At 37.7% G+C, this 27,639-nt stretch overlaps 1 protein-coding gene across 1 annotated transcript in view; it reads right to left on the bottom strand.

Annotated features, from left to right (window-relative positions):
* SGK1 (serum/glucocorticoid regulated kinase 1) overlaps positions 1 to 27,639 on the bottom strand; it is a 112,915-nt gene that overhangs the window by 14,757 nt on the left and 70,519 nt on the right. The window contains exon 3 of the mRNA XM_005684782.3: positions 13,593 to 13,668. Within this exon, the coding sequence (XP_005684839.1) occupies positions 13,593 to 13,668 (76 nt within the window). The remainder of the gene's footprint in view (positions 1 to 13,592; positions 13,669 to 27,639) is intronic.

The raw sequence follows: 27,639 nt of genomic DNA on the forward strand, positions 1-27,639 counted from the left end.
TCGATATGAAAATGCAAGAACCCACAGACTCGATACTAAGCACCTGGATTTTTATTTTTGAGGTTCCTACATTTCCATTTGCTTTTTATTAGCGCTTGGTAGATTTGGGTACATTTCATTATTTTTAAAACATTCCTGGCTGACTTTACTATTTGGGTTCTGTTGTTTTGTAGTCCTCCCACTCTCTTTTTAGCTAATAATTTACAATATTCTTTGTAACCCTATGAAAATTGGACACTGCAACAGTTCATCAAGCAAAAATTCCAAGAGAGATCACTGTGCTGCGCTAATTATACTACCTGACATCTACTTATTATAATTTGAAAATATTGAGTAAATGTATGGAAGGCATTGTCTTGACACTACACAATTTTTGTGGGACATTCAAAAGGTCACCTAAAGCACATATTATATTTTACTCAATGGCAGCACAACTTGATAATGAAAAGTAGGCAAATACCCCAGATGTCAGGGTATGACATCATTAGACCTTCTGATGCCTAAAAAGCCCTGACTTCTTGATCTGCTACTTTGGGAGGTACCCATTATATCTCTATAATTGGCTGTTCTTAGAATTGCAGAAGTTATGGCAGGAACCCTATTTCCCTACAGCTTTTCTTAAAGTTTTAAAGCTCACCCCCAACTGTGAGACCAATAATCTCATTGATCTTGTCACCACTAGCAATGGCTCCCTCAGCTGAGCGGGAATTTTAGGAATTTGTGTACATGTTTATATTTTTCTAGTAACTTGAGGCACTGAAGAGCAGAATTATTTTGTATAATTGTCTTTTGTTCCTTCCAAACATATGCCTTGCTTACAATCAGTGTTCAATAAATATTGGGTATATTTGATGGATAAATCTCTTTGCTGGACCCAACATAATTTCTACTTATCTTTATTTCTCAGATTATAATCCTAAAATGGACATTAAAAGATTAGTTGTTTGCTTAAATTATACATTTCAGTGAGAAATGTATAATAAGAGTAAATTTATTTTTATTTTTATTTCCTAGATCAGAACTTCCACAATTAGCCATTAGTACAAGTGTTAGTTGCTCAGTTGTGGCCAACTCTTTGCCACCTCATGGACTGTAACCTGCCAGACTCCTCTGTCCGTGGAATTTTCCAGGCAAGAATACTGAATGGGTTGCCATGCCCTTCTCCAGGTAACCATTGGAGCCTAATTTTCTAAGAGCATATGGTCATCCCATCAGATGATTTTGATAGCACTTGTTTGTTTCGGAGTTGGAATTATTGAATGTTGTAACAAGATTAGTTATTTTTCTGTCTCTGCCTCTCTTTCACACACACACACACACACACACACACACACAACTGTTTGGGACTTACCTCATGGTCCAGTGGTTACGAATCTGCCTTGTAGCATGAGGCACGTGGGTTTGACTCCTTTTCTGGGGACTAAGATCCCACATGCTGTGGAGCAACTAAACCCCTAAGCAGCATCAACTGAGCAACCACTGCAAGGGAAGATCCTACATATCCCAACAAAGACCCACAACCAAATAAACAAATATTAAAAAAAAAAAGGAAACTGATGGTTTGGCCAGATGTTTCAGGTATATTAACTACTTCTGTTATTTATTTTTCCATGTTGTTTCATAATCACTACTTCACAAAAGGTATAAGTAACATCTAAAGGAATAAAAATAAGCTTTCTTTTAAGATCACAAGAAAATTACAGAGAAGAAATTAAACAGATGTGAGCAAAAGATAGGAATCATGAATAATACTTCCCTTTCCACACTAAATAAATATGGTCACTGAAGAAGTTACTGTGGTATTATTTGTTTATAGAATCTTATGCTTAAAATTGCCTTATATTCTATCCTTATTTATAGAAGATTTAAAAGATATCAGACTATTACTATCATTAATATCTACAATGATTCTACTTTACAATTCATAAACTATTCCTTAAAAATCTAAAGCCTTAGAACACAATCATAGATCATCATGAGAAACCTATTTGAAATTCATTCTTCAAATCATGTTGTTTTTATGTACCAACATAAATCCAGTTTGGCAAGTTCTGTTTAATAAGTCTTAATCAGTTTCTATAAGGTTAACAGGAACCTTATAAGATACTCCAAGATGACTATTCTTTTTCCATCTCTTTTCTTAAAACAGTTATAGATTATTATGTACATGTATATATATTATATGTAATATACAGTATATGGCACATTAATATTATTTAAATGTTAAAATTTTAGAATTTAAAAAACACTAGAAAGTACATTTCCAGAAAGAGGTCAAAAAGGAACAAATATATCAGATATAGGTAGAGTACTTCCAGGAATAATAGTAAAAGTTTCTAACACAGGTAGTCGTGTTAGAACATGGTCTAACATATTGCCTTCCCCAGATGAGCCAATTATTTTTCTTCACAGAGCAATTTTTTCTGATATTCACAGTCTGCTTTCTGATCGTTTATCTCACAAAGAGATTGGGTGCGGCATGTGTCTGGACCATTATAGACCCATTGCCATTTCCAAAAATAACCCCACCACTACTCACCTTAGATCTACTGTATTCATAGGCCATGTGTATGAAGGATAGGAGAGTTCATAGCCAGCACATTAAATGCTCCTTTTCTCTTTGTTTTAAAGTTTGAAACTATTGTGTATATATATGAAAGTTGGAGCTTTTATTTGAACAGCACCTCCAGCCTCATCTCATGCTATTCATAGAATTGTGAACAGATGCCATTGGTGTTAAAAGGATCCTAGGGACTATGAACCTCCCTGTGATATTCCTGATAACCATTTATTCAGTTTTCTCTTTTTCACTAGACTTACCTCTACTTCCAAGGCTATCTCTACCATTGTCAACTAGCATCAGTTGGTAGAGTTTTTTTCTTAGACTATGTTCAAATAACCTTATGAAATTATTTTAAGGAATAGTTCTCCTGCATGTTCTAAAGCCAGGCACTTAGCCAGATGATGCTAACATACTAATAAGCAGAAATGAACATGTTCTTCCCTGTAACTTCCACAGTTTAGGGCATTTATTATAATAGCTAACATTGAATGATTATACTAAGTGGCAGATATTATGCTTTAGTGCTTTCTATACAATTTCTCATTTAATCCTCATAATGACCTTATGAAAAACTGTTATAAACCCCTTATTCATTCTTAAGATCTGAGGCTTAAAGAGATAAACAACAGTAGCTAGTATTGGCAAAACCAGATTGCACAAGGACCTACTGTATAATACAAGGAACTATACTCAACATTATATAATAACCTATAAATGAACAGAATCTGAAGAAGAATATATATATATATATATACACATATACGTATAAATGAATCACTGTGTTGTATACCTGAAACTTACATGATATTATAAAATCAGCCCTAGTTGAATAAAAAATTAAAAAAACAACAAAACAAAACAACCAGGGGACTTCCCTGGCAGTTCAGTGGTTAAGAATCTGCCTGCCAGTATAGGGACATATATTTGATCCCTGGTGGCTCAGATATAAAGTGTCTGCCCTCAGTTCGAGAGACCCGGGTTCGATCCCTGGGTCAGGAAGATCCCCTGGAGAAGGAAATGGCAACCCACCCCAGTACTCTTGCCTGAAAACCTCCACGGACTGTCTGCTGGGAAGCCTGGTAGCCGACAGTCCATGGAGTCGCAGAGTCGGAACGACTGAGCGACTTTCACTTCACTTCACAGGGAAGATCCTGCATGCCATGGGCAACTAAACCCCTGCACCACAGCTATAAGCCCACACACCTAGAGCCTGTGCTCTGGCTTACCAAGAGAAGCCACCGCAGTGAGAAGCTTGAGCATAGCAATGAAGAGAAAGCCCACGCACAGCTTTGAAGACCCAGCACAGCCAAAAATATATTAAAAAAAAACAACCCAAAATGCAAGTGTAGGTTCTGATACCAAAAGCTCTACTTTTAACCAGTAAAACAATCTGCCTCTCTGTTTTAAAAACCAATCCTTCATCTGCAGGCAACTATCATGATTTTAACTTGTATTTACACTATGTTATTCACAGCCTACCAGTGACTGTCTAGTTTGTCTACCTAAGCTTTCAAGGCAGAAAACTTTTGCTTCCTTGTCCATAGGGTGACAGGCGCTCTTCCTTGTCCTAGCAAAGTGCCAGGCAGAAAGAGATACAGTATATTTAATTTCTGTAAAACAAACCCCCTCTTGGCCTTAATTTTCTCCTTTTCACAAGTGCCCCACCCAATGGCAAACTCACAGGTCAGTTAGAATCTCCTCCTTGACTGCTGTTTCCTCAAACACTTGTGTTCACATTCAAACTACTTTCATTACAAAGCTCCCCACTTACCTTTTTGAAGCAGTACAAAGAGAATTGGAGGAGTTTCCAGGAGATCTGAGTTTCCAGCTCAGTGTTTTAGAATGTATGACTTAATATTTAGCTTTAGGCAGAGCACTTAACTTCTTTTAAGTGTCCTCAGGGTTAACACCCATTCATTATAGTTAATCCCTCAGGGCGATTGGAAAGATAAGATTAGGTATGGGAGAACAATTTGATAACTCAAGTATGTTATGTAATTTAATGCCTATGAGAACAGTGTAGCTGAAATATTAATATAAAATTTTCCCTTAAGAGACAAAATGTTAATAAAGAACTGATTGCCATATGTTTCTGAGAAGAAAGGGTCAGAGTTCTCAGTGCTACATTCATTGAAGTCTATTCCAAAGGCCCCAGCCCTGTCTAAACCATTTTTTCCCCTAAATCCTCTTGCATTTTCTTTTTATTTTCAAATTCACACCTTCATAGAATAAAGGAACTTCAAAGTAAGAAAGAATCTTAGAATTGATTTACTTCAATAAACTCTCCTTTTACAAATGAGTTTGCTTGGGTCTCCCTGCCCTAAATTTTAATTCTATTTTCATTTCTGAGTAACCCAATTTACATAAACCTCCCTCTCCCTAGTTTCAACTGGATCCATCCTACCCCTTCCTTCCTGTACCCTCACTCCCTAATCTTGCACCCACCCCTCTCTGTGGGCCATTTCATCCCAGGGGAAACCTGTTTTCATTATTGTCATTGGCCTATTCTTCTTACATACAATTTTTAAGTTGTAAAATCATTTTTCTTCAAATTTTGTAAGCTATGTTTATATTTGATGGGGCTAAAATATTTCTTTTATTATGATAAAACAGTCCAAAACCCTTTATTCAAATCATATAGATGAACTTATAGAAGTAGACTCAAAGACACAGAAAACAAACTTAAAGTTACTAAAGGGGAATGCGGAGAGAGGGGTAAATTAAGAGTTTGAGATTAACATATACACCAGTAAGACAGAAATATATGACCAACAAAGGCTTACTGTACAGCACAGGAAACTACACTCAATATTTTGTAATAGTTTATAAGGGCAAAGAATCTGGAAAAGAATACATATGTATATATCTGAATCATACTGTTGTACACATGAAACTAACACAAAACAGTAAATCAACTATACTTCAATAAAAAAATAAAATTAAAAAACTTTTTTTTTTCCTTTATTTTTCCTATGATATACATATTACCTCCTGGACTGTCTTATGTCTATGCATCATGTATTGTAGGACACTTTCTTGGGCAAAAAAAAAAAAAGCTGTCAAAAGCTGAATATTTCAGCATGTTTAAAATAATAAAATCCATGAGGGCATTTTAACATTAGCTGTAACTAAAATCCACTAGATTTTTAAAAATCTGCTATCACATCAGTCTGGTATAAACTTACAAAATGAGAAAAGATTTATTAAAATATGAGAAAAATAACTTCGCTAAAATTATTGTTGCATTTAATCTATTTTGTTTATTTATTTTAAGTGAGGGGATTTCCTGGTACCATTTCACTTGTCGACCACAATATAATGTCCTTTAATACTATGGAAATCAAAGATCTTAGACATGAAAAGAATGATTTGGATAAAATGCGCACAAGGAAATACTATGATGTGGAAATATTTTAAAAGAATGTTAAGGAATCAGAAAAATAAGCCATTGTGAAAAAATTGCTAGTGTAGCCTTGAATTTCTCACATGGCACAGTGGTAAAGAACCCACCTGCCAAAGCAAGAGACAGGAGACACAGGTTCAATCTCTGAGTTGGAATGATCCCCTGGAGTAGGAAATGGCAACCCACTCCACTATTCTTGCCTGGAAAATTTCATGGACAGAGGAGTCTGGCAGACTACAGTCCAAAGGACTGCAAAGAGTCAGACTGAGCTGAGCATGCACAGCCTTGAGTCAAACAGCAGAAATAACAAGTATTTTGGCCATAATCAAGAGGAAGAGAAAATCGTGAGTTTAACAAGGAGAGAAACAGACTTTGCTCTAACTGTAACGCTTCACTGACACAATTCAAGGGAGAGAGAGGGGGTTTCTCTGGACTGAACCGGCTGAGTCTGTAGCCACACCCTTATTCATTCCCACACCGGGGAGCAGGACTGTCATGACATCAGATTTGATAACATTTTGCTGTCAAACTTAAATGCTAGATGCCCATGACTCTAAGTATCCTTAAGCAGAAAACTTTTGAAATGACATTTTGTTACTCACTTACAGGAATAAACAACCTGTCCTTGAACTTGGAACCCTTTAAATCAATTTGAACCCTCTAAATCAGTGTAAATGGGTAAAGTCATGCAAAACTAAGCATTTTTGTTTTTTTGCTATATACGGATCCTTGCTGACAAAGGTGATATTTTATCTAAACAACAAAGCAATGTCTAAGGTTCTTTCCAGTTTGAGGGTTCTTTCCAGTCCAACCATATATTTATTTTCAAAAAGCTTATCAGTGCTATGTGTGGGTACCCAGATAACATGGATGATGAGCTTCTTAGTTTAGGGAGAAGAAAATAAAATAATAAACAAGCAATGGGTTGATTACAGTATGAAATATTGAGTAATGACAAAATAAAATGTACTCTTCTTTCAACCCATAGTTTGCAGACCTTATATATGGCAGAGGGATGAGTGTTCAGGTTTGTAGAAATGACATAATTCTTTCTCCAAATAAGAAGAGTCATCATAAATTGACCACTAACCATATGCTTGACAGAGCTGTAAATTATTAATACCTTTACCTGAATTATCTCCTTTAGCCTTCACAAAAATTATGATCTATTATAATATCCTATTTTTGCATGTGAAATCATTTGTGCAAAGTCACACAGGTAATAAGCATTGAACTTAGTGGCAAACTCAGGAGGCCTTCCTCAAGAGCTCACAGCACTAACCACAGCAGAAGGTCAAGTGTTGAGCTGTTTTCTGCTGATCCATGCATGGCTCACTGGGAGGCATGACCAGATGGTTTGCCGGTCAGCTCTGATGTGAGTCCAGTTGACTGAAAGAGATGTGGTTCAGGAAACTGAGGATGACTGTGGCTTCCTGATCAAAGATGGGGGGAATAAATACCAAGTGTGATTTTGAAAAGTTTGAGTTACAGAGATAGGGGAAGTCAAAAGCATCCCAGAATGCAGAGTTCTTATGATTATGCCCCTGTCCTTTCCAAAGCCTAGCACCATCTTGCTCCCACCAGTGAGCACGTGCATGGTTACTCAATCGTGTCTGATTCTTTAAGGCTCTATGGACTGTAGCCCACCAGTCTCCTTTGTCCATGGGATTTTTCAGTTAGGGATACTGCAATGGGTTACCATTTCCTCCTCTAGGGGATCTTCCAGGAATCAAACCTGCATCTCCTATGTCTCCTGCATTCCAGGCAGATTCTTTACCCACTGAGCCACCAGGAAAGCCCTTCCCATCTGTGACATCATGTGTTATTTGGAATTTCTTGCTGTGGGTAGGGTGACTTTCACTGAGATAGCTACCTTTTTCAGTTAGGAACTGAGTAAATGAGGTCAGTCTACCTGAGATCTTCATGTATCCACAGATTTTTATTAAATGGTTTATCTCTAATAGCAAGAGGCAAAGTCTACACTGGCCAACAAGTATCAGATAGAAGGTTTCCATTGTAGCAGAGTGTGTTTAAATTTTCTTATATTTTCTCATATTTGAGAATGTATTTAACATTCTCATAAGATAATGCCATCTTTGAGGGATGAAGCAACTCTTTCCTAGATATTAAATATGAGAGTGTTATGCTTTTTAAGAAAAAAAAAATCTAGAAATTATGTTTTCTTCATTTTAAAAGATCTGTGGAATGAAGTTTTCCCTCTCCTTATATTAATTCAATGATCTAATTTTATGCATTCTCTGAAACACTGAAATATTTCTGTAGTCCATATATTTCTAAACTATGAATCATTTCATTTCTACGTTTGGTGCAGAAAATATTACTGCTCCCTAATAAATATGAATATTCCTCTTTATATTGATTTGTACATCCCCCCAAATTTACACTTAATTTTAAAATGTGATGAATCACTATAAAATAGAAAGAGATAATGATAATCCTGAAAATAAAAGGGAAAATTTAATTTTCCCTCTGGGAAAAATTTATACAATAATGAAACTTGCTCTTTAACTTTTGCTTGAATGAAATCTAGACATTTTGAACATCCCAAAGGTAGAACTGCATTTTGTTAAAAGGTGACTTCAAGGAAGAACCCAGGGAGAACATGAAGAAGCTACATTTTCCTACCTGGCAAAAGAGGTGCCCATTAAAATCATGGCCCTAGCAAAAGAAACTTTATTGTTTAACCACTTCATTATCTGACTTCCTCTAAGTAAAGACCATTATCTGTGTTGCTAATAATAATACCTGGAAAAACATACATTCCAAAAGTGTCGGGAAACTCATCCTACTTTGAAATTCTCATTTAAGAGGATGTTACAGGATACTGCAGGTCCAGCGATTGAAAAACAAAGGTGTGCAAAAACAAACAAATCAGGTTTCAAAGCTTAAAAACAAAGATAATAGGAAAGAGCCTAAACTTGTACAGCCTGTTTGTTTCTTGTCAGAACAAATGCTGGGAATGAATGAGAGAGAGGATGAAAGAAGTGTGGTGGGAAGATTATGGCTGGTGAATTTTCCATTTCTTTCCTATAATGAACATAGCTACTACTTTTATATTATGTATTTTTTTAAAAAAAGCTTTTTAAAAATTACTTTTGTTTCTCCCATCACCATATATGTATATGGCAATTGAGCATACCAGCCCCATCCTCTGGTAATCATGCAAAAAGATATTGAGTATGAACATTAAGGCCATTTCACCAGATTTCAAGGCAAGCTAACCCTCAGTAATTCCCTACTTCAAAACAAAAGATTTTTAAATTTAACTTCTATTTCTATCAAACCATCTTGATTAGTTATCTTCAACACTGAACTCTACTTAAAGCAGTACATCAAGAGACTGTACATTAGATTAAATGAAAACAAAATACTCTCTGATTATGGGTGGCTTTGAATGGAAATATTCCCTTCACTGATATATATTTTCTGGAGGAAATGATGAAATCATTTCACCACCATTATTTTAGGAACTGGTAAATTTACCCTAATAAAGGGCTTCCTTGGTGGCTCAGATGGTAAAAAATCTGCCTGCAATGAGGGAGACCAGGGTTTGATTCCTGGGTTGGGGTGATCCCCTGGAAAAGGGAATGGTAACCCTCTCCAGTATTCTTGCCTGGAGAATTCCATGGATGGAGGAGCCTAGGTGAGCTACAGTCCATAGAGTTGCAAAGAGTTGGACACAACTGAGCAACTAACAGACACATACACCCTAATAAAATTCATACCGGAACTAGAATATTGTCTTTGTAAAGAACCCATTTGCAGGCTCATAAATTTGCATGTTGCAGAAGGACAGCTGCAGAGCTGCTTTGGTTTGTGCTTACACTTCACAGAATTGAAGGCATCTAGGAGAAGTTTTAGTTGGGGTACTGGTGTCCTGATAAAGAAAGGGCACACGATGGTGTAGAAACTACAGCTGAAACAATTGCATCCCTCAGATTAAAATTCTAACAAAACTACTAATAGACTAGAAGAATGTTTAACTTTCTAAACCTCAGAGATCTACATCTTAAAGAACATTGATTCTAGTCTAGATATATCATAGACAAACTGATAAAAAGCCAAAGATTAAAAGCAAATTAAAGCAGCCTGTGAAAGACAGCATACTATAATCAGGATAGCAATAATTTAAATCATCACTGACTTCTCATCAGAAACTATAGAGACCAGAGGCCATGGACCAAATCTTCAAAATGATAAAAGGAAAAAAAAAAAAGTCATCTACTCAGAATTTTATACCTAGAAAAAAAATCCTTTAAGAATTAAATAAAAATATTTTCATTTATAAAGGCATATCATAAAGATAAAAGAAAACTGAGAGATATTGCTAGAGAATCACTGTATCATAAGAAATGCTAAAAGAAGTTTTTCCACGCTAAAAAGAAATTATTTACAAGGAAAACTGGATCTTCAAGAAAAAATAAAGAACATCAGAAATAGTAAACATCTTGGAAAATACGAAAAATAGTTTTCCTCTTGTTTTCCTTTAAATCTATTATACTGTAGATTTAATTTCATACGTAGAAGTAATATATATGTGAATCATAATGTAAAGGATGGAAGGATGAGTGGGATAGCAAGTTTTCTATAATGGTTTTGAAAACTTATTAATTAATCCTCAGAGCCAACACTAAGTCAGTAGATGAGTTAATATTGAATTCTAAAAATACTCAAATGATTTTAGAGAAGACATAAAAGGAAGAATAGCAAATGAAGGAAAGAAGGAACATGAGGAAAACAAATACTAAGACGGTATAGTTATATCTAACAATTACACTAAGTTAAAGGATCCAGCTTACTCCTTGGAAGGAAAGTTATGACCAACCTAGATAGCATATTCAAAAACAGAGACATTACTTTGCCAACAATGGTCTGTCTAGTCAAGGCTATGGTTTTTCCTGCGGTCATGTATGGATGTGAGAGTTGGACTGTGAAGAAAGCTGAGCACAGAAGAATTGATGCTTTTGAACTGTGGTGTTGGAGAAGACTGTTGAGAGTCCCTTGGACTGCAAGGAGATCCAACCAGTCCATTCTAAAGGAGATCAGTCCTGGGTGTTCATTGGAAGGACTGATGCTGAAGCTGAAACTCCAGTACTTTGGTCATCTCATGTGAAGAGGTGACTCATTGGAAAAGACTCTGATGCTGGGAGGGACTGGGGGCAGGAGGAGAAGGGGATGACCGAGGATGAGATGGCTGGATGGCATCACTGACTCGATGGACGTGAATTTGAGTAAACTCTGGGAGTTGGTGATGGACAGAGAGGCCTGGCGTGCTGTGATTCATGGGGTCGCAAAGAGTCAGACACAACTGAGCGACTGAACTGAACTGAAGTGGTCCAAACTTTCCAAGTAAAAAGAAGAGATTGTCAGATAATCTTTAAAAGGAAAACCTAACTATAAGAGGTCTGTAATAGAAGAACTTTATAAGACACAGATAGGTTGAAAGTAAATGGATAGAAAAGATACATACCATGTGAAAAGTAGGCATCAGAAGGCTGACTTGGTTATATTAATGTCAGGAAAAAAAAAGCAAAAAACTTCAAATGAAGATTTACCAGCGGTAAAGAAGAATACAATTCATCAGGAAATTATAACAATTATAAAAGTGTATGTGCTTAACGTTAGCACTTCAAAATAGGAAAAGCAAAAATTGACTGAATTTTAAGAAGGAAAAGATCATTCTACCACTACAAGTAGAGATTTTAATATCCATGTCTCAGTAACTTGATAACTACCTCCCGCCACCAAAGCACTAGACATAGACCTCAGTCTCAGAATTGATTATTGGAAAGGATCTTTATTAGATGACCTGCTACTACAGAAGGGATACTCTCTTTGTAACCCCGCTGCTAACAATTTTCAGAGTTTCTAAGGCGATTAGTTCTGGATGATCCCTATCACCATTTCTGTACATGGCCTGCATTCGTTTTTCTTGTGACATAATTTCTTCATCTCCAAAAAGTGCCTGAGCATCATTTTCTGGATCTGGCCTGTAAAGATTCTCTTCTCATCTCATTCTCTTTACTTAACTTTAAGAATCATTTACATTTCAATTGTAATGTTTTGCTCTATATAGCTTCTTTACAACGTAAGTGCTGTAGATCTTAACAGCAGTATTAGCCAGTGGATGGTTTGTTTATTTTGTGGCTGTACTACCACTAATGGACTGCAATGATGGCATAAACAGGCCAATTCACTTTCATGCTTCTTTATCATTCTTCAAAAGACATAAAAAAAGACAGAACATCTTTTTTGACAGATTAAACTGATAACAAGTTTAGACTATAAGCCTGGTCTTTGAAAAAAAAAAGAAAGGCAGCAGAGTTTTTCACTCTCCTCTTCAACCCCTCCCGCTTTTGCAAATAGGCATGGTCTTTGACAATCTTTTATAAATAAAAGATTAAAGCACCAATTTAGCTCATGCTGCTTCTCAAAGGAGAGCTACTTCTTCCTAGGGAGAGTAATACAGAACTGAGCATGCAGGCTCTCCATCCTACCACCAGCCCCGGTGTTCTCTGCTCATCAGCTTTGGATGTCAGCTACTCTCTTTCAGCACCTGATCTCATCTCTCACACAATGGGGTGTAAGGACAGGCTGCCCCTCCTATTTCACAGGGTTGGCCCAAACCGTGAATTGGATTTTTGCAAGCATACTTTGTAAAACCAGGAGACCTAATACAAGTAGTCGGTGTCTCCACTGTTCTCCATTTAATTAGACCCTATTTAAATAGAGAAGGTGAAAGCTCTAGTATCACTGTCTTAATTATTTTGCTTCTTTCTCATTTCTAGTGTCATTACTTCATGTCATTAGGCCTCACGGCTCAATGTGTTTGTGAAAAAGAATGAAAAAGCATCTTCAATTTCCAGTAAAAGCACACTCTACCTTTGGTCGGAGTGCAGTTTTTAATTATTCAACAGAAGCATATTCCCCAAACTCAGAAAGTGGCATTCCTCTGATTCTGATTAGATTTATACTTTAGGATTGATAGCACAAGTCATATCTGCCCTCCACTGAGTATATGACTTGCCTTAGGGTTTTTAATGGGCTTCCCTTGTGGCTCAGCTGGTAAAGAATATGATTGCAATGAGGGAGACCTGGGTTCGATCCCTGGGTTGGGAAGATCCCCTGGAGAAGGGAAAGGCTACCCGCTCCAGTATTCTGGCCTAGAGAATTCCATCGACTGTATAGTCCATGGGATCACAAAGAGCTGGACATGACTGAGCAACTTTCACTTTCACTTAGGGTTTTTAAACCTTTCTTCACCCTGGAAAAGACACTGGAACCTGTGTATTTGCCCACCTTATTCCTATTTCTCTGTCCTCTACTCCATGAAATAGACTCATTGCTTTGTTCCCTCAACACTTGGATATACATAATTCATAAGCTGTATTTAATGGTATACATGCTTTAGACATTGAAAAAGAAGAGATTTACAAAGGGACTTATGAAAAAGTGACTGTGAAGTACATTCTAGTGTTGCACTAGGTCTAATGAAAAAAGCAAGCAAAGCCAAAATTTTTCCTCAAACCTTGTCTTTGTGTAGAGTTATTACTAGAGCATGCTTCCTGTAAAGCATAGGGCCAGAATGTATTTTTCCAAAAATACCTGAGTCATCATTAGTCCAGAAGGTTCTTGGGTCAGGCTTGGTCAGGATGTTGGTGTGATTACTTGGCTCTTTCACCTTGAAAACATAAGGAGGAAAGAAGTGATGTGAAAAACTGGCTTCACTGTTTCAGGCCTATAGAACAATGGGCAAGATTCCAAGGTTGAAGTTTGCACATACAGCACATCTCTGCCCTTATTAAGGTGACCTACCCTCCTGGTTCAGCCAGGACTATGCTGCTTGTAGCACGGAAAGGCTCAAATGCTGGCAAACCCTTCAGTCCTGGACAAACGGGAATGGATGGTGACCCCAGACCTGATGCGGTTTCACTGCCAAAGTGCATGGGAACTGGAGTTCCTCTCCCACTTTCTCCCTCTTCCTGTGCCTTTTGTGGTATGCAAACTGCACGCCTGGATGCAAAAGTCCCTCCCCACCATGATTAGCAAGCTTATCTATGTAATGTATATTCTTATATCACATAAAAAACATTTTGGACTTCAATATAATAGAGATGGTACTTTCAGTATATATGCTTGGGAAAACACATAATAAGGAAGAGCTACTTTTAATCCAGTTGCACTTTAAAATGAATTCTTATTTTATCATTATAACAGAATCTGTATTTTAAAATAGTAGCACATGCATATATGCAACATATATTATTTATTTAACCTAAAGACTGCCTAATGCACATTCAACTAATAAGCTTTTTACAATAAACACCAGAGAACTGCAGACCTGCAATAATCATTTTATTTACTTTTTTTGTGTGTGTGTGCATGATTTTATGATTGTGATGTTTAGCTTTCAAACATATTTTCAATTGGAGAAATACAAATCTTAGTGTTAAAGTGGAAGTTACATATATATATATGTTGCAATGTGATATTTTGATTCCTGTGAAAATTCCCTAGTATTTATTATTTAAAGGATAAATTTCTTCCATTCCAGCAATAGTCAAAGTACTCTCAAGATACTCAAAATACACCTTCTATTGCAGCAAGACTGTCACTAACTATATTGTTTGGTTCTGTTGGCATTTTCTTTCCAGAGTAAGTCTTTATTGAAGAAGGAAGCGGTGTGTTCATTTACAACTTGGCACAAACTCTTTCTCCTGTTCTGAATTACCATCAGGGGATGTGTAGAAATCAGGATCTCAAAGGCTTCTTTGCATCCCCCACATTCACTGCAGAATGACTCACAATAGCCAAGAGGTAGAAACAATCTAAATGCTTATGCACAGATGAATGGATAAAGAAAATGTAGTATAGACATACAATGGAATATTATTCTGACTTAGAAGGAAATCCTGCCATATGCAGTGACATGAATGAAACTTCAAGACACCATGCTATGTGAAATAAGCCAGGCACAGAACAAATACTGCATGATACTACTTACTAGAAACATGTAAAAGCAGAAAGTAGAATGTTGGTTGCCAGGGTCCGGGGGAAGCGGAAATAGGGAGCTGCCATATCACGGGTATAAAGTTGCAGTTATGTAAGAAGATAAAGTTTTAGAGATCTGCCTAACAACATTGTGACTATGGTTAACGTTACTGTATTTCACACAAAAATTTGTTAAGAGGGTAGACTTCATATTGTGTTCTTACCCCCACCCACAACAAAAACATCTACTAATAACATCATCATCCTATGTCTGTTAGTGTATCAGATATACACACAAAATATTTCATACATAAGTACGTAAGTGGTCTACATTTTATTAATGGAATTTTCTGGTAATGTTGTTGCTGTTCAGTGGCTCCTGTGTGTCTGACTCTTTGCGACCCCATGAACTGCAGCACACCAGTCTTCCCTGTCATTCACTATCTCCCACAGCTTGCTCAAACTCATGTCCATCAAGTCGGTGATGCTATCCAGGCATCTCATCCTCTGTCGTCCCCTTCTCCTCCCGCCTTCAATCTTTCCCAGCATCAGGGTCTTTTCCAATGAGTCAGGTGGCCAAAGTACTAGAGTTGCAGCTTTAGCATCAGTCCTTCCAATGAATATTCAGAGTTGATTTCCTTTAGGATTGACTGGTTTGATCTCCTTGCTGTGCAAGGGATTCTCAGTAGTCTTCTCCAAAACCACAGTTTGAAAGCATCATTTCTTCAGCGCTCAGCCTTCTTATGGTCCAGCTCTCACATCCATACATGGCTACTGGAAAAACCATAACTTTGACTAGATGGACCTTGGTCGGCAAAGCAACGTCTCTGGTAATGTAATACATTTTTAATTGATAGGAACCATAATTTTAGAAGTCAAATTGTGGTGAAAATTATCTTTAAAATTTAAATCTTAAGGGGGAAAAAAAGAATATGCAGATCAGCAGCATTCCATGGATAACATTTTGAGCAGCAAAGCAAAAACCCTCCTCAAACTTCACTTATCAGCTCCAGCCTAAATTCCTTCAAAGGAATTACATCTTCCACTGAATTATTTCTCCCTTTGTTAGAAAATTCTTTACAAGTTGAACTGAAATCTGGATACCTGAAAATTTTTTCACTGGTTCTAGCTCACTCCTGAGTTACGTAGAAGAGATCTACTCTCTCTTTGATAATATAATACCTAGAATATTGGAAAATAGATAATATTTTTCACGTTAACCTTCCCTTCTCAGGTTAGCTGATGCTCTTTCCTTCCAATGTTCCACATGAAATGGTTTTAAGTCTCTTTTTTGAGATCACTCTACTCCAGAATAAATCCTCTTGGGTCTGTGAGCTAATTCCTTAGGAGCTCTCAGGCCAGGGCCAGATAATAGCCCCAGAATCAAGGAACTGGTTTTGAAGAACAACTTGGGAAGGACTACAAGCATTATTTCCGAATGTGAGTAATTAAAATTTTTCCCAAGAACCTGTAAATTGAAAGTACTGTGAAAGTAAAGAATGATACTTCTTTACTTGAAAGGTTCTAGTTGATTTTATAACTATGGACCCATTAGGGAAAACTGCCATGTATGAGCATTCTTTCTGCATTCGGCTCTAATTGTGGTGTTTGTGTCAGACATCATTCCTTGAAATCTCATTTACTTATGAATAATTCTTTATCACTTTTTGTTGGAAAAATCTTCTATATTGTTGAAGTTGCTTCTGTTAAACTCAGAGTTATCAAGAATGCCTTCTTGCTCTTTGTGTAAGAAGAACATGCTATTTTTCATGATTCCCAAGCACCAAAGTGCCCACAGCAAGGTATCTATAGAGTTCATGGAGTATATTTTTAGCACAAGTTTACACAAATTCATTCATAACTATATAAACTGCAATTGTTTGTAAGTTATGCTCTGAAACTGATTCCCATAGTTTTAGATACTTCACAGAATGAGAAGAGTCTATATCAGAAGTCAGTCCTGCTGATTCTTCACAAGACCTTTCATAAGTGGCTGAAGTAGTGATAAATCTACAGTAGGCTCTTTGGTTTTTTTCCTTCTTTCCCATCTTAGGTTATATGATGTGCAAAAGTAAGCAAGAAAACTTTATATCCAGAGAAATGAAATTTTTCTTCTCAAATTGCTGTTGTGAGGCTTTAGAAATGTCCCTTGGACACTACCACAGGATGTAAAACCATCCTGCAAACATTAATTTTGAATTCAGTTCTGTGTATCTGGGAGGAAGAAAACCCTTCCTTGATCTTTTTCTCTTGGATGGGTTTATTACATTCAAAGCATATTTATTAATCATTTATTTAAATCCCAGATGCAACCCTGATGTTTATAAGGACACAAAGGAAACTTGACCATTTGGATTTTATGTTCTGATTTGGGAACAGCATATAGATAACCACAAAATCATATGCAGCCTGATATTAAGTACCTCCAAACCCAATGTGAAGAACGTGGCATAGTTATTAAAACTGGTCAGTTTAAAGGAGGAAGCAACAGTGTGGGCAAAGCTGTCAAACAAGGCTTCAATGATGAAGATTTGACATGCTTTCAAACTAGTGGCAAGACTTCCCTGGTGATCCAATGGTTAAGACTCTGTGTTTCCACTGCAGGAGGCATATATTTGATTCCTGGTTGGGGAACTAAGATCCTGTGAGCCGTGTGGCATGACCAAAAAAAAAAAAAAAAAATTACTGGCAATATTTGGATTGGTGGGGAGGCAGTAGAAAAGTGTACAAATTGGCAGAACCATACAAAGGTGTGGAAGCATGATTTAACAAGGTGTGTCTTAGCAACTGTTGGTTGAACAATTTCATGGGAGTAGAAGGCTCCTGGGAGAAATGATTGGAGACTAAGTGGAAGCCAGATAGTGGAAGGCTTTGAATGTCAATGAGTCCTTCACCCTGAGGAAATTCAAGAGCCTTGGCAGTTTGTGTGAGAGGCCAGAGTCAGAAAAGACCCAAACTGAGGAGATGAGGGGGCTGCTGTACCATCAGAGGGTAGTGGGTGACAGCAGGTTGGGAATGGGGACTGTGGGTATGGAAAGGAAGGGATGGTTGTGAAGGGGGACTGGGATCATTTGGGAAGGCTCGATAAGAGGCTAAACATGAGGGAAGACAGAGGAGCCCAAAACATTCCAGAACTTCGGACTTGGTGACCAGGAGGATGGTCAAATGTGGTCTCAGCTGTCCACAGTCTCTGGCAGCTAAAGGGACCGTTTGCACTGTGTTTAAGCTAGCATGCATGGCAGGTTTCCCAAGCCCCCGTGGTCCCATGTGTATGTGCTGGGTCTTCAGTCCTCCTAGGAGCACTTGCTCTGTCTCTAATTTGCTTAGACTACACCCCCTTTGGGTATCTAGTGGTAAGGTTTCAACTTATAGTCATGGTCAGGTAGGTTTCTCTGGCTTCCACCCCTGGGCTACAATCCTCCACCTCACACAGGGCAGGATTAGAATCCACTCACACTGTTTCACTACAGCAAACATCCCACAGTCCAACAGATCTGGTATTACTAACCTCCACCCTCATAAAGATGACAGTTTGGACAAGGACAGTAGAAGTCTGATCGAGAGCTTGGTCAAGGAATCTCATCAGAGATCACAGTTTCTTTTTTCTATTTTAATTACTTATTTATTTATTTTTGGCTTCTCTGGGTCTTCATTGCTGTGCTCAGGTTTTCTCCAATTCCTGTGAGTGGGGACTACTCTCTACTTGTGATGTGCAGGCTTCTCATTGCAGTTGCTTCTCTTGTTGCAAAACATGGGCTCTAGGGCATGTGGGCTTCTGTACAGTTGTAGCATTCAGGCTGTAGGGCATGAGATCAATAGTTGTGCTGCATAGCTTAAGTTAGTGACAGATTGAGGGCTGGAGTCCAAGTCTCCACTGTTACATTTCAGTGGAGAACTGATACAGGTTTCTTAAAACTTAGACCTATCCTCAGTTTTTGAAATTAATTATCCACTTCATTCAATAAATATTTGTGGATAACCAACTGTATAGTAGGTACAATAATATGAGCCACATGCACAGATGGGTAATGGATGTGTCCCTGCCCTCATGGAACTTATTTTCTAACGCTGGTGATTGAGATGAGCATGATGGAGGTAACAAATAAGATGAAACCAGTGGGGAGTACAGCAATATTTGATCATTTGGGGTGCTTTAGGGTAGTCCATTTTCTTACATATTTTTAAAATAATATTGCCAGAATAAACAGTAACACATCTGCAATTATGAGTTAAAACACAAAGGAAAATAGGCACACTGAGTTGGTTTGACTGGAATCCAGGTCAAACCTTTATAAATTCTATACCAAAGCAAATAATTAAATTCTTAAGTAAAAATTATTTGGGGTCATGGTGTTTGTAGATTGTGCCTAGCTCTGAAAAGACAATCAATACATGTTTGTTGACTGTGCCATTGATTTCAGTTCAGTTCAGTTCAGTTGTTCAGTCGTGTCCGACTCTTTGTGACCCCATGGACTGCAGCAGGTCAGGCCTTCCTGTCCATCACCAACTCCTGGAGTTTACTCAAACTCATGTCCATTGAGTTGGTGATGCCATTCAACCATCTCATCCTCTGTTGTCCCCTTCTCCTCCCACCTTCAATTTTTCCCAGCATCAGGGTCTTTTCAAATGAGTCAGTTCTTCGCATCAGGTGGCTAAAGTACTGGAGTTTCAGCTTCAGCATCAGTCTTTCCAGTGAATATTCAGGACTGATTTCCTTTAGGATGAACTGGTTGGATCTCCTTGCAGTCCAAGGAACTCTCAAGAGTCTCCTCCAACACCACAGTTCAAAAGCATCAATTCTTCGGCGCTCAGCTTTCTCTATAGTCCAGTTCTCACATCCATACATGACTACTGGGAAAACCATAGCCTTGACTAGACAGACCTTTGTTGGCAAAGTAATGTCTTTGCTTTTTAATAGGCTGTCTAGGTTGGTCATAACTTTTCTTCCAAGGAGTAAGCGTCTTTTAACTTCATGACTGCAGTCACCACTTGCAGTGATTTTGGAGCCCCTCAAAATAAAGTCTGACACTGTTTCCACTGTTTCCCCATCTATTTCCCATGAAGTGATGGGACCAGACGCCATGATCTTCGTTTTCTGAATGTTGAGTTTTAAGCCAACATTTTCACTCTCCTCTTTCACTTTCATCAAGAGGCTCTTCAGTGTTTCTTCGCTTTCTGCCATAAGTATTGTTATCATCTGCATGTCTGAGATTATTGATATTTCTCCCGGTAATCTTGATTCCAGCTTGTGTTTCTTCCAGCCCAGCGTTTCTCATGATGTACTCTGAATATAAGTTAAACAAGCAGGGTGACAATATAGAGCCTTGATGTACTCCTTTCCCTATTTGGAACCAGTCTGTTGTTCCACGTCCAGTTCTAAGATTTGGTAGGACTCAAAAGATGTTAAAGTGGCCAAAGTGAATATATCACTGAATAATATTATTTTGTGTGTAGAAAGGATTTAACAAATGACTTAGTTCAGCCTCTTATTAAACAGATGGGAAAATGGTTTTCTGAAGAAGGAGGTAAAATGACTTACAGAAAAAGATACAAAAGGTATTTATATTGTTTGTAATACATCCACTGTAGTTAAGAGAAACTCCCTTGCATTTACTGTTTATTTTCATGTATTCACTTATTTTTGGCTGGCTGGGTCTTCGTTACTGCTCATGGACATTCTCTAGTTGCTTCGAGTGGGGGCTAGTCTTTGCTGCAGTGCACAGGCTTCTCTTGTTCTGGGGCACAGGCTCTAGGCTCAGGGGCCTCATTAGTTGTGACAGGTGGGCTCTAGAATTCAGGCTCAGTAGCTTATGTGCTTAGCTGCTCCACCGCATGTGGGATATTTCTGGAACAAGGATCGAACCCATGTCCCCTACGCTGGCAGGTGGATTCCTATTTACTGTACCATCAGGGAAGTCTTATTTATTTTAGATCAAAGTTTACAGAAATAATAAGATATAGCTGTTGAGATCATGGGCTTTGGAGTCAGACAGACCTGGATAAAACATGGCAGCCCCACACTTGACTGTGCATGTGGCCCTGGACAAGTTACACATCTCTCTTACACTCTGTCTCCTTATTGGAAAAATTGGCAAAGTTAAAATTAGGGTTAAATTTAGGATTAGATTTAGCTTCTTCTAGGTTTCAATGGAGAAGGCAATGGCAACCCACTTCAGTGTTCTTGCCTGGAGAATCCCAGGGATGGCGGAGCCTGGTGGGCTGCCGTCTATGAGGTCGCACAGAGTCGAACACGACTGATGTGACTTAGCAGCAGGTTTCAATAATTGGTCAGTTATTGTCCACAATTATACAGTTAAACGTGTTAATAGGAATATCATGTTAAAATGGAGGGTGGAAGAGAAAATCTTTTGATAGAAGAAGTTTACTCTGTTAACTGAATTACCTATGTACAAATAATATTGGCAAAAGTGAAAATACTTCTTTCTAGGCGCTGTGATTGTTGAGCACTGAAACTGGAACTTTCTCTACTTCAATATCTGCATAACTTTAATCTCCTTCAGGTTTCTGCTTACACATCACCTTCTCTGCAAAGCCTTTCCTGATACCTTGTTTAAAATGAAAACTTCTTTCCCCTTCCTGCTTTATACTTTTCCATGGCACTTAACACCATTTTATATGTAATTGTGTTCATTTTTTAAAATGGTCTCTTTTAAGCTTCATGAGTCATAAAGGTTTGCTTGGCACACAGTAGCTATTCAACAAACACGTGCTGAATGGTTGAGTTTTTAATCTCTAAACAGTTAAAAATAAGGACTATAAATATCACTCAAGCTATTCAAATTAAAAAGACAGTCATAATGCCAAAATAATGAGGTTTAACACGTATCTTTATTTGTCCTAGGGCTTCAGTTCAGTTCAGTCGCTCAGTCGTGTCCGACTCTTTGCGACCCCATGAATCGCAGCACGCCAGGCCTCCCTGTCCATCACCAACTCCCGGAGTTCACTCAGACTCACGTCCATTGAGTCAGTGATGCCATCCAGCCATCTCATCCTCTGTCGTCCCCTTCTCCTCCTGCCCCCAATCCCTCCAAGCATCAGGGTCTTTTCCAATGGGTCAACTCTTCACATGAGGTGGCCAAAGTACTGGAGTTTCAGCTTTAGCATCATTGCTTCCAAAGAAATCCCAGGGCTGATCTCCTTCAGAATGGTCTGGTTGGATCTCCTTGCAGTCCAAGGGACTCTCAAGAGTCTTCTCCAACACCACAGTTCAAAAGCATCAATTCTTCGGCGCTCAGCTTTCTTCACAGTCCAACTCTCACATCCATACATGACTACAGGAAAAACCATAGCCTTGACTAGACGGACCTTAGTCGGCAAAGTAATGTCTCTGCTTTTGAATATGCTATCTAGGTTGGTCATAACTTTTCTTCCAAGGAGTAAGCGTCTTTTAATTTCATAGCAGCAGTCACCATCTGCAGTGATTTTGGAGCCCAGAAAAATAAAGTCTGACACGGTTTCCACTCTTTCCCTATCTATTTCCCATGAAGTGATGGGACCAGATGCCATGATCTTAGTTTTCTGAATGTTGAGCTTTAAGCCGACTTTTTCACTCTCCACTTTCACTTTCATCAAGAGGCTTTTTAATTCCTCTTCACTTTCTGCCATAAGGGTGGTGTCATCTGCGTATCTGAGGTTATTGATATTTCTCCCAGCAATCTTGATTCCAGCTTGTGTTTCTTCCAGTCCAGCGTTTCTCATGATGTACTCTGCATAGAAGTTAAATAAGCAGGGTAACAATATACAACCTCCCTTCTGAATTCTTAGTGTTGGGGGAATGAAATGATTTAGAGTAGGGCCAACTCAGAGTAGCTGATATTCCCATAAATAATTAGGAGCAAAAGAAACCGTTCCCCAGCCCAGGCTGATCTGATATTTAGTTTTTGACACTGTTATCCAAACCACTTTTTTTTTTTTTTTTTCATAAAAATGCAGAAGATTGTGTAGGCTATACTCCATTACTGAATATATTTGTTGGAAAAATTATTAATGAATGGCTTTCATCTTTCAGATTATTGTCTGTGATAATAACACACCATGTGGCTTGGAAAGAGTAATCTTCAAAACTATCTGTATAGATTCAGACTCCATCTGATACATCATCTGGATTTGTCCATGACTGATCCATGTCTAGTCCTTGATTAGATTTCTTTCCTCCATCTAAGCACATGCTTTCCAGTGGTTTTCAGTCATGGAGGAACTTAAAAATAAACACCAGTGTCAGGGCCGCAGGCAAGAAGAGAGGAGACTAAAGTGTCGGTATAATTTTAAGCTCCCCAGGGATCTCTAACATGCTTAAACCAACTTCAACCAAACAGAAATAACATGGATTGAGTCGTATTTATCTACTGGGTAAAGGGAAGAAACTAAATATGGTTATTTCAAGGTCATTGTACATTCTAAAGGTAACATAAAGAATGACCCCCAGACTGAAGTTAAACGATGAACAAACATCCACACCTAGGCTTTCTGGGGAAAACAAATGTTTTGAATATCTCATTGCAAATGAAAATATATTTCTTAGTAATTTTCTCCTTGAGCTTACCTCCAAAAAGGTACTTGACAGGAGGGGAAGAAAAAATAGAAATTTGGATCTAGACTTTGTGTAAGGTTCTAGGAAAAATATTTCTACTGCTCTATACAGAAGCTATGTCAGATTCAAGGCCAATATGATTATAATTTGCTCTGTGCTATAACTCTTAATGTTTAATTTTCTTTTAATAAAAAAGTCTGATATTCAATTCTCTAGTAACACTTTAACCATAGAATCTAAATTGTCAAATGCAACTGCCAACAAATGCACAGTTTATTGTTTTTTCCTCTGTGAACGGAACTAGACATCTTCATTTAAGTGCCCACTGTTTTTCTCATGCAGTGGACTAACTGTACAGTATTTAATGGTCCACAGGTCTAAAAATATTTCTTATATGCTTTGGCTTACATAGACTGCTTCTGCAAAAACAGTTAATAATCTTGCCCTCCCATGAGTCCAGAATGTTAATTTTTTACAGAGGTTCCCAGATGTTCTGGAAGACTCACTCACAGCAGATCCGGCCAAAATTTTTTTTTTTTCAGCTCTCATTTGACCTTTCTTGTATCTGATATGAAACACATGTTAAAAACAATACCTGACAATTATGAAATACAGTTTTTGCATAAGCAAAACCACCATAAATACATCTTTTACAAAGTTTTGAATGGCAGAGATAGAAGGTTTTCATTGCAAAACTGTGTTAACGTTTAGCCAAGTTAATCATACATCTTGACAATGATTCTTTATCCCACATCTCTTTGGTATTCAGTGGGTAGGTCATTAGGCCTATGGAGAAATAAGTAGGAGAATGTCCAGGGAATGAAAAACATCTATATAACATGTGGAGAAGTGGATAGTTTTACTGAGTACTAAATTTCAACTTTAAGAGATGCAAAGTTCTGATCCCAGCCAGATCGCTTGAGCTCTAACTTCTGGGAAGTAAGCAGAATAACAGTGTGCGTCTGAGTATTCCAAGGAGATCCTGCATGAGTTGTTTCCCTTTGCAGGCATTCCATAGGCAGCTTTACTTTTACCTTTTCTTTCTGTCTATATTTTCTTTTCTATTTATTCTTCAGTGGGCTCTAGGAAATCCTTACATGAATTGAGTTCATATTTTATCATTCCTTATAGAGATCCTATAATATTTATGAAATATAATTGTGGATCCAGAGTTTGGCCAAGGGTCAAAAAGACATTCCAGATATTTAAAGGCAAGAGACTACTATTGAAGAAGCAATAGTGCTACCCTTAGCTATCTTAAAAGGGAAGTAAAGGTTACTACAATCTGGTATTGAAATTTTCCTTAACTTAGAATATCAAGCATTTCAAGTCAGTTTATTTCAGTATAATAATTACTAAAAAAAAAATAAAAAATATGGACTGTTTACAATGGACCAGGCACATGAATTACCTCATTACTCAGTTTAGCCTCAGAACAACCTCTGGGTATTCTTGTCTTTTTTGCAGGAAAGAACAAAGTATGGCCAAGCTAACCTTCAAAATTTTATCTAGGAAGGTGTCATCAGCCAAATGGCAGAGCATGCACCTCTAAGCTCCTGATCCTGACAGAAACATCAAAAAGTAACAAAAATTATCAACTAAATTTGTTAAAACTCTGGAAAACAGTCAAAGGTTTACAATCAAAAACAATAAAAAAGGGAGAGGGAGCAAGTTAAAAATTATAAAAAAGCTTTGTAATGTTTTTAGCTGCCTGTACTCCACCCCCACCCCAGTTTAGTGACAATCTTGAAGAGCTGGAACTCCCCCACCCCCACAACCCACATTCTTAGTCCTTGTTCTCACGTGGTATGTTGGTTGCTGAGTGTATGTCCCTTGGAACTTGTCTGGGAGTTACGTAAGGGCTGAAGCAAAGCGATAATTACCCATCCAGTTCAGAAAAATGGCAGATATTGCTGGAAAGCCTTGTAAGGAGATAAATAAGCTGTAGCTTTCCAGGACAAAAGACTAGAGTTAAACCAAAGGAGGAAACGCATTGTGTTCAATGTGTTTCACATACACTAACTTGCTTTATGCTTACAGCATCCTTATGAGAAAGGTATTATTATCACTACCCTCACTTTACAGATGAGGAAACTGAGGTACCTTGGAAAAGGTAAAAATTTCAAGCCCATTTTAAATTTATCAAGCCCATTTTAACTGTTGTACCACACTGCCTCCAAATATATAGGTAGTTGAAGTCAAATGACTTATAACTATTACACATGAGTATATTAATAAAATCTTATTTGAAAATTTGAATCTTTTTAAATCAGGGCTTCATATCTCCCTTTTTAAGCTGTTTGAAAGAGAAGAACAAATGAAATTCATTCTCAGCAGCATCAGTGTTCACTTTCTTCAAAGATGATATAAAATATATTATGGTTTCAATCATTAGTTTGTTGTGGGGAGATAAAGATGACATTTGTTTTACCCTAAAAAAAATCAATATTGAATAGTCATTGAAAGGACTGATGCTGAAGCTGAAGCTCCAATACTTTGGCCACCTGATGCAAAAAGCTGACTCACTGGAAAAGACCCTGATGCTGGGAAAGATTGAAGGCCAAAGGAGAAGGGGGCAGCAGAGGATTAGATGATTAGATAACATCACTGACTCAACGGACATGAATTTGAGCAAACTCCAGGAGACAGTGGAGGACAGAGGAGCCTGGTGTGCTGCAGTCCACGAGGGTATGAAGGTTGGACATGACTTAGTGACTGAACAACAAAAAAGATGATACCTGTTCACAAAGTAATCCTAAAAAATTAAGCAAGGATAAGTCTCTATTTATAGAAAATAGAAACAAAAAAGGGAGAGAGAGGAAGCAAAACAAAGCACAAAAAGTATACTTCCTGAATAAAAAGGAGTTTTTCTATTGCTGTTACTTATAATTTAGATCTTACTAGGTTATAAGCTCTGTAGAAAAAAGACTGTGTTCTGAATTATTCACGAGTTTCCAGGGCTATAGCATAATTGCATACTAGCATCAAACTTAGTAGGCAATCAATTGATAACTTCATATATAAAGGAATGGTAAACTGTGGTTTTACTTTTAAATACATCTTAATACTCAGTTTTGCTCAAAACAGAATTGTGTCCTAGCCAAATAGATACAAGTAATTGCTCATGTTACTTTATTTTCTGTGTATCCCAAGGTTTCCCATGGTAAATTACAAACACTCTTACAAACAGAAGGAAAATTCAGCACTTATACCTGCCGTGGTTGGTTGCTACAAATCACTGGAGTCACGGAAGAGAGAGATTGAGGGGTAGATTTATGACAAGGCTTGGTTTCATGTATACTGTGGTTGTCAGTTACCTTGACTTGGTCCCTAAACTCTCTCTTATGTTTTCTGTTGAGTATTCTAACCTAACAAGAGTAAACCTGTAGCTGGATTTCCCTGGAGGAGCCGTGGTTTTGATTCCATGCTTCTACTAAACAGGGAGTGTGGGTTCAATGTTCAATCCCTGTTTGGGGAACTAATGTCCCACATGCTGTGTGGTGTGGCCAAAAAATATTTTAAAAATATTAAGAAACAAAGAAGAGGAAACCTATAGCATTCAAGTGCATAAAGAAAAATGAATTGGAACAGTCTGCTACATCAAAATCTGCTAAGGTCACTCCACTTTCTTACATTTACTCTATGACCATTTATATTGATCACATATGCTTAGTTTTTTAAAAGCAATAGAAAAATAGTCTGTCTGGATATTCACAAAAGTGATCCATTTCTTAACTAAGTTGATTATTAAGGGGAAGGATTACTCCTGATTATCTGTCCCAAATCCTACACCACGAACTGTTTCTCATGGGTCTTCCAGAAAAGGTCTGGGCATATGGACACAAATATATATTTGCAATGATGGCTTCTGTGTGTGAGTGCATGTGTGTGTACCTGCATGCTTACACATACATCTCTAAATTTTGCTCCCTGTAGAAAAGAGCAAGAATGGGGCCTTAGGGTCAGAAATGGGGAAATCAAATAAAAAGGAAAAGGTTTGCTTAGAACCTTTGCAATTATTTCCAGACTCGACACTTCTTTCACCAGTATTTTGTTTCCTAGCTTAAGCCACTAAGAAGTCTGTACACAAAAAGGCATTTAGTTCAGGGC

This window comes from Capra hircus, chromosome 9 (genome assembly GCF_001704415.2).
Source record: "Capra hircus breed San Clemente chromosome 9, ASM170441v1, whole genome shotgun sequence".
In the NCBI taxonomy this organism is placed as follows: domain Eukaryota; kingdom Metazoa; phylum Chordata; class Mammalia; order Artiodactyla; family Bovidae; genus Capra; species Capra hircus.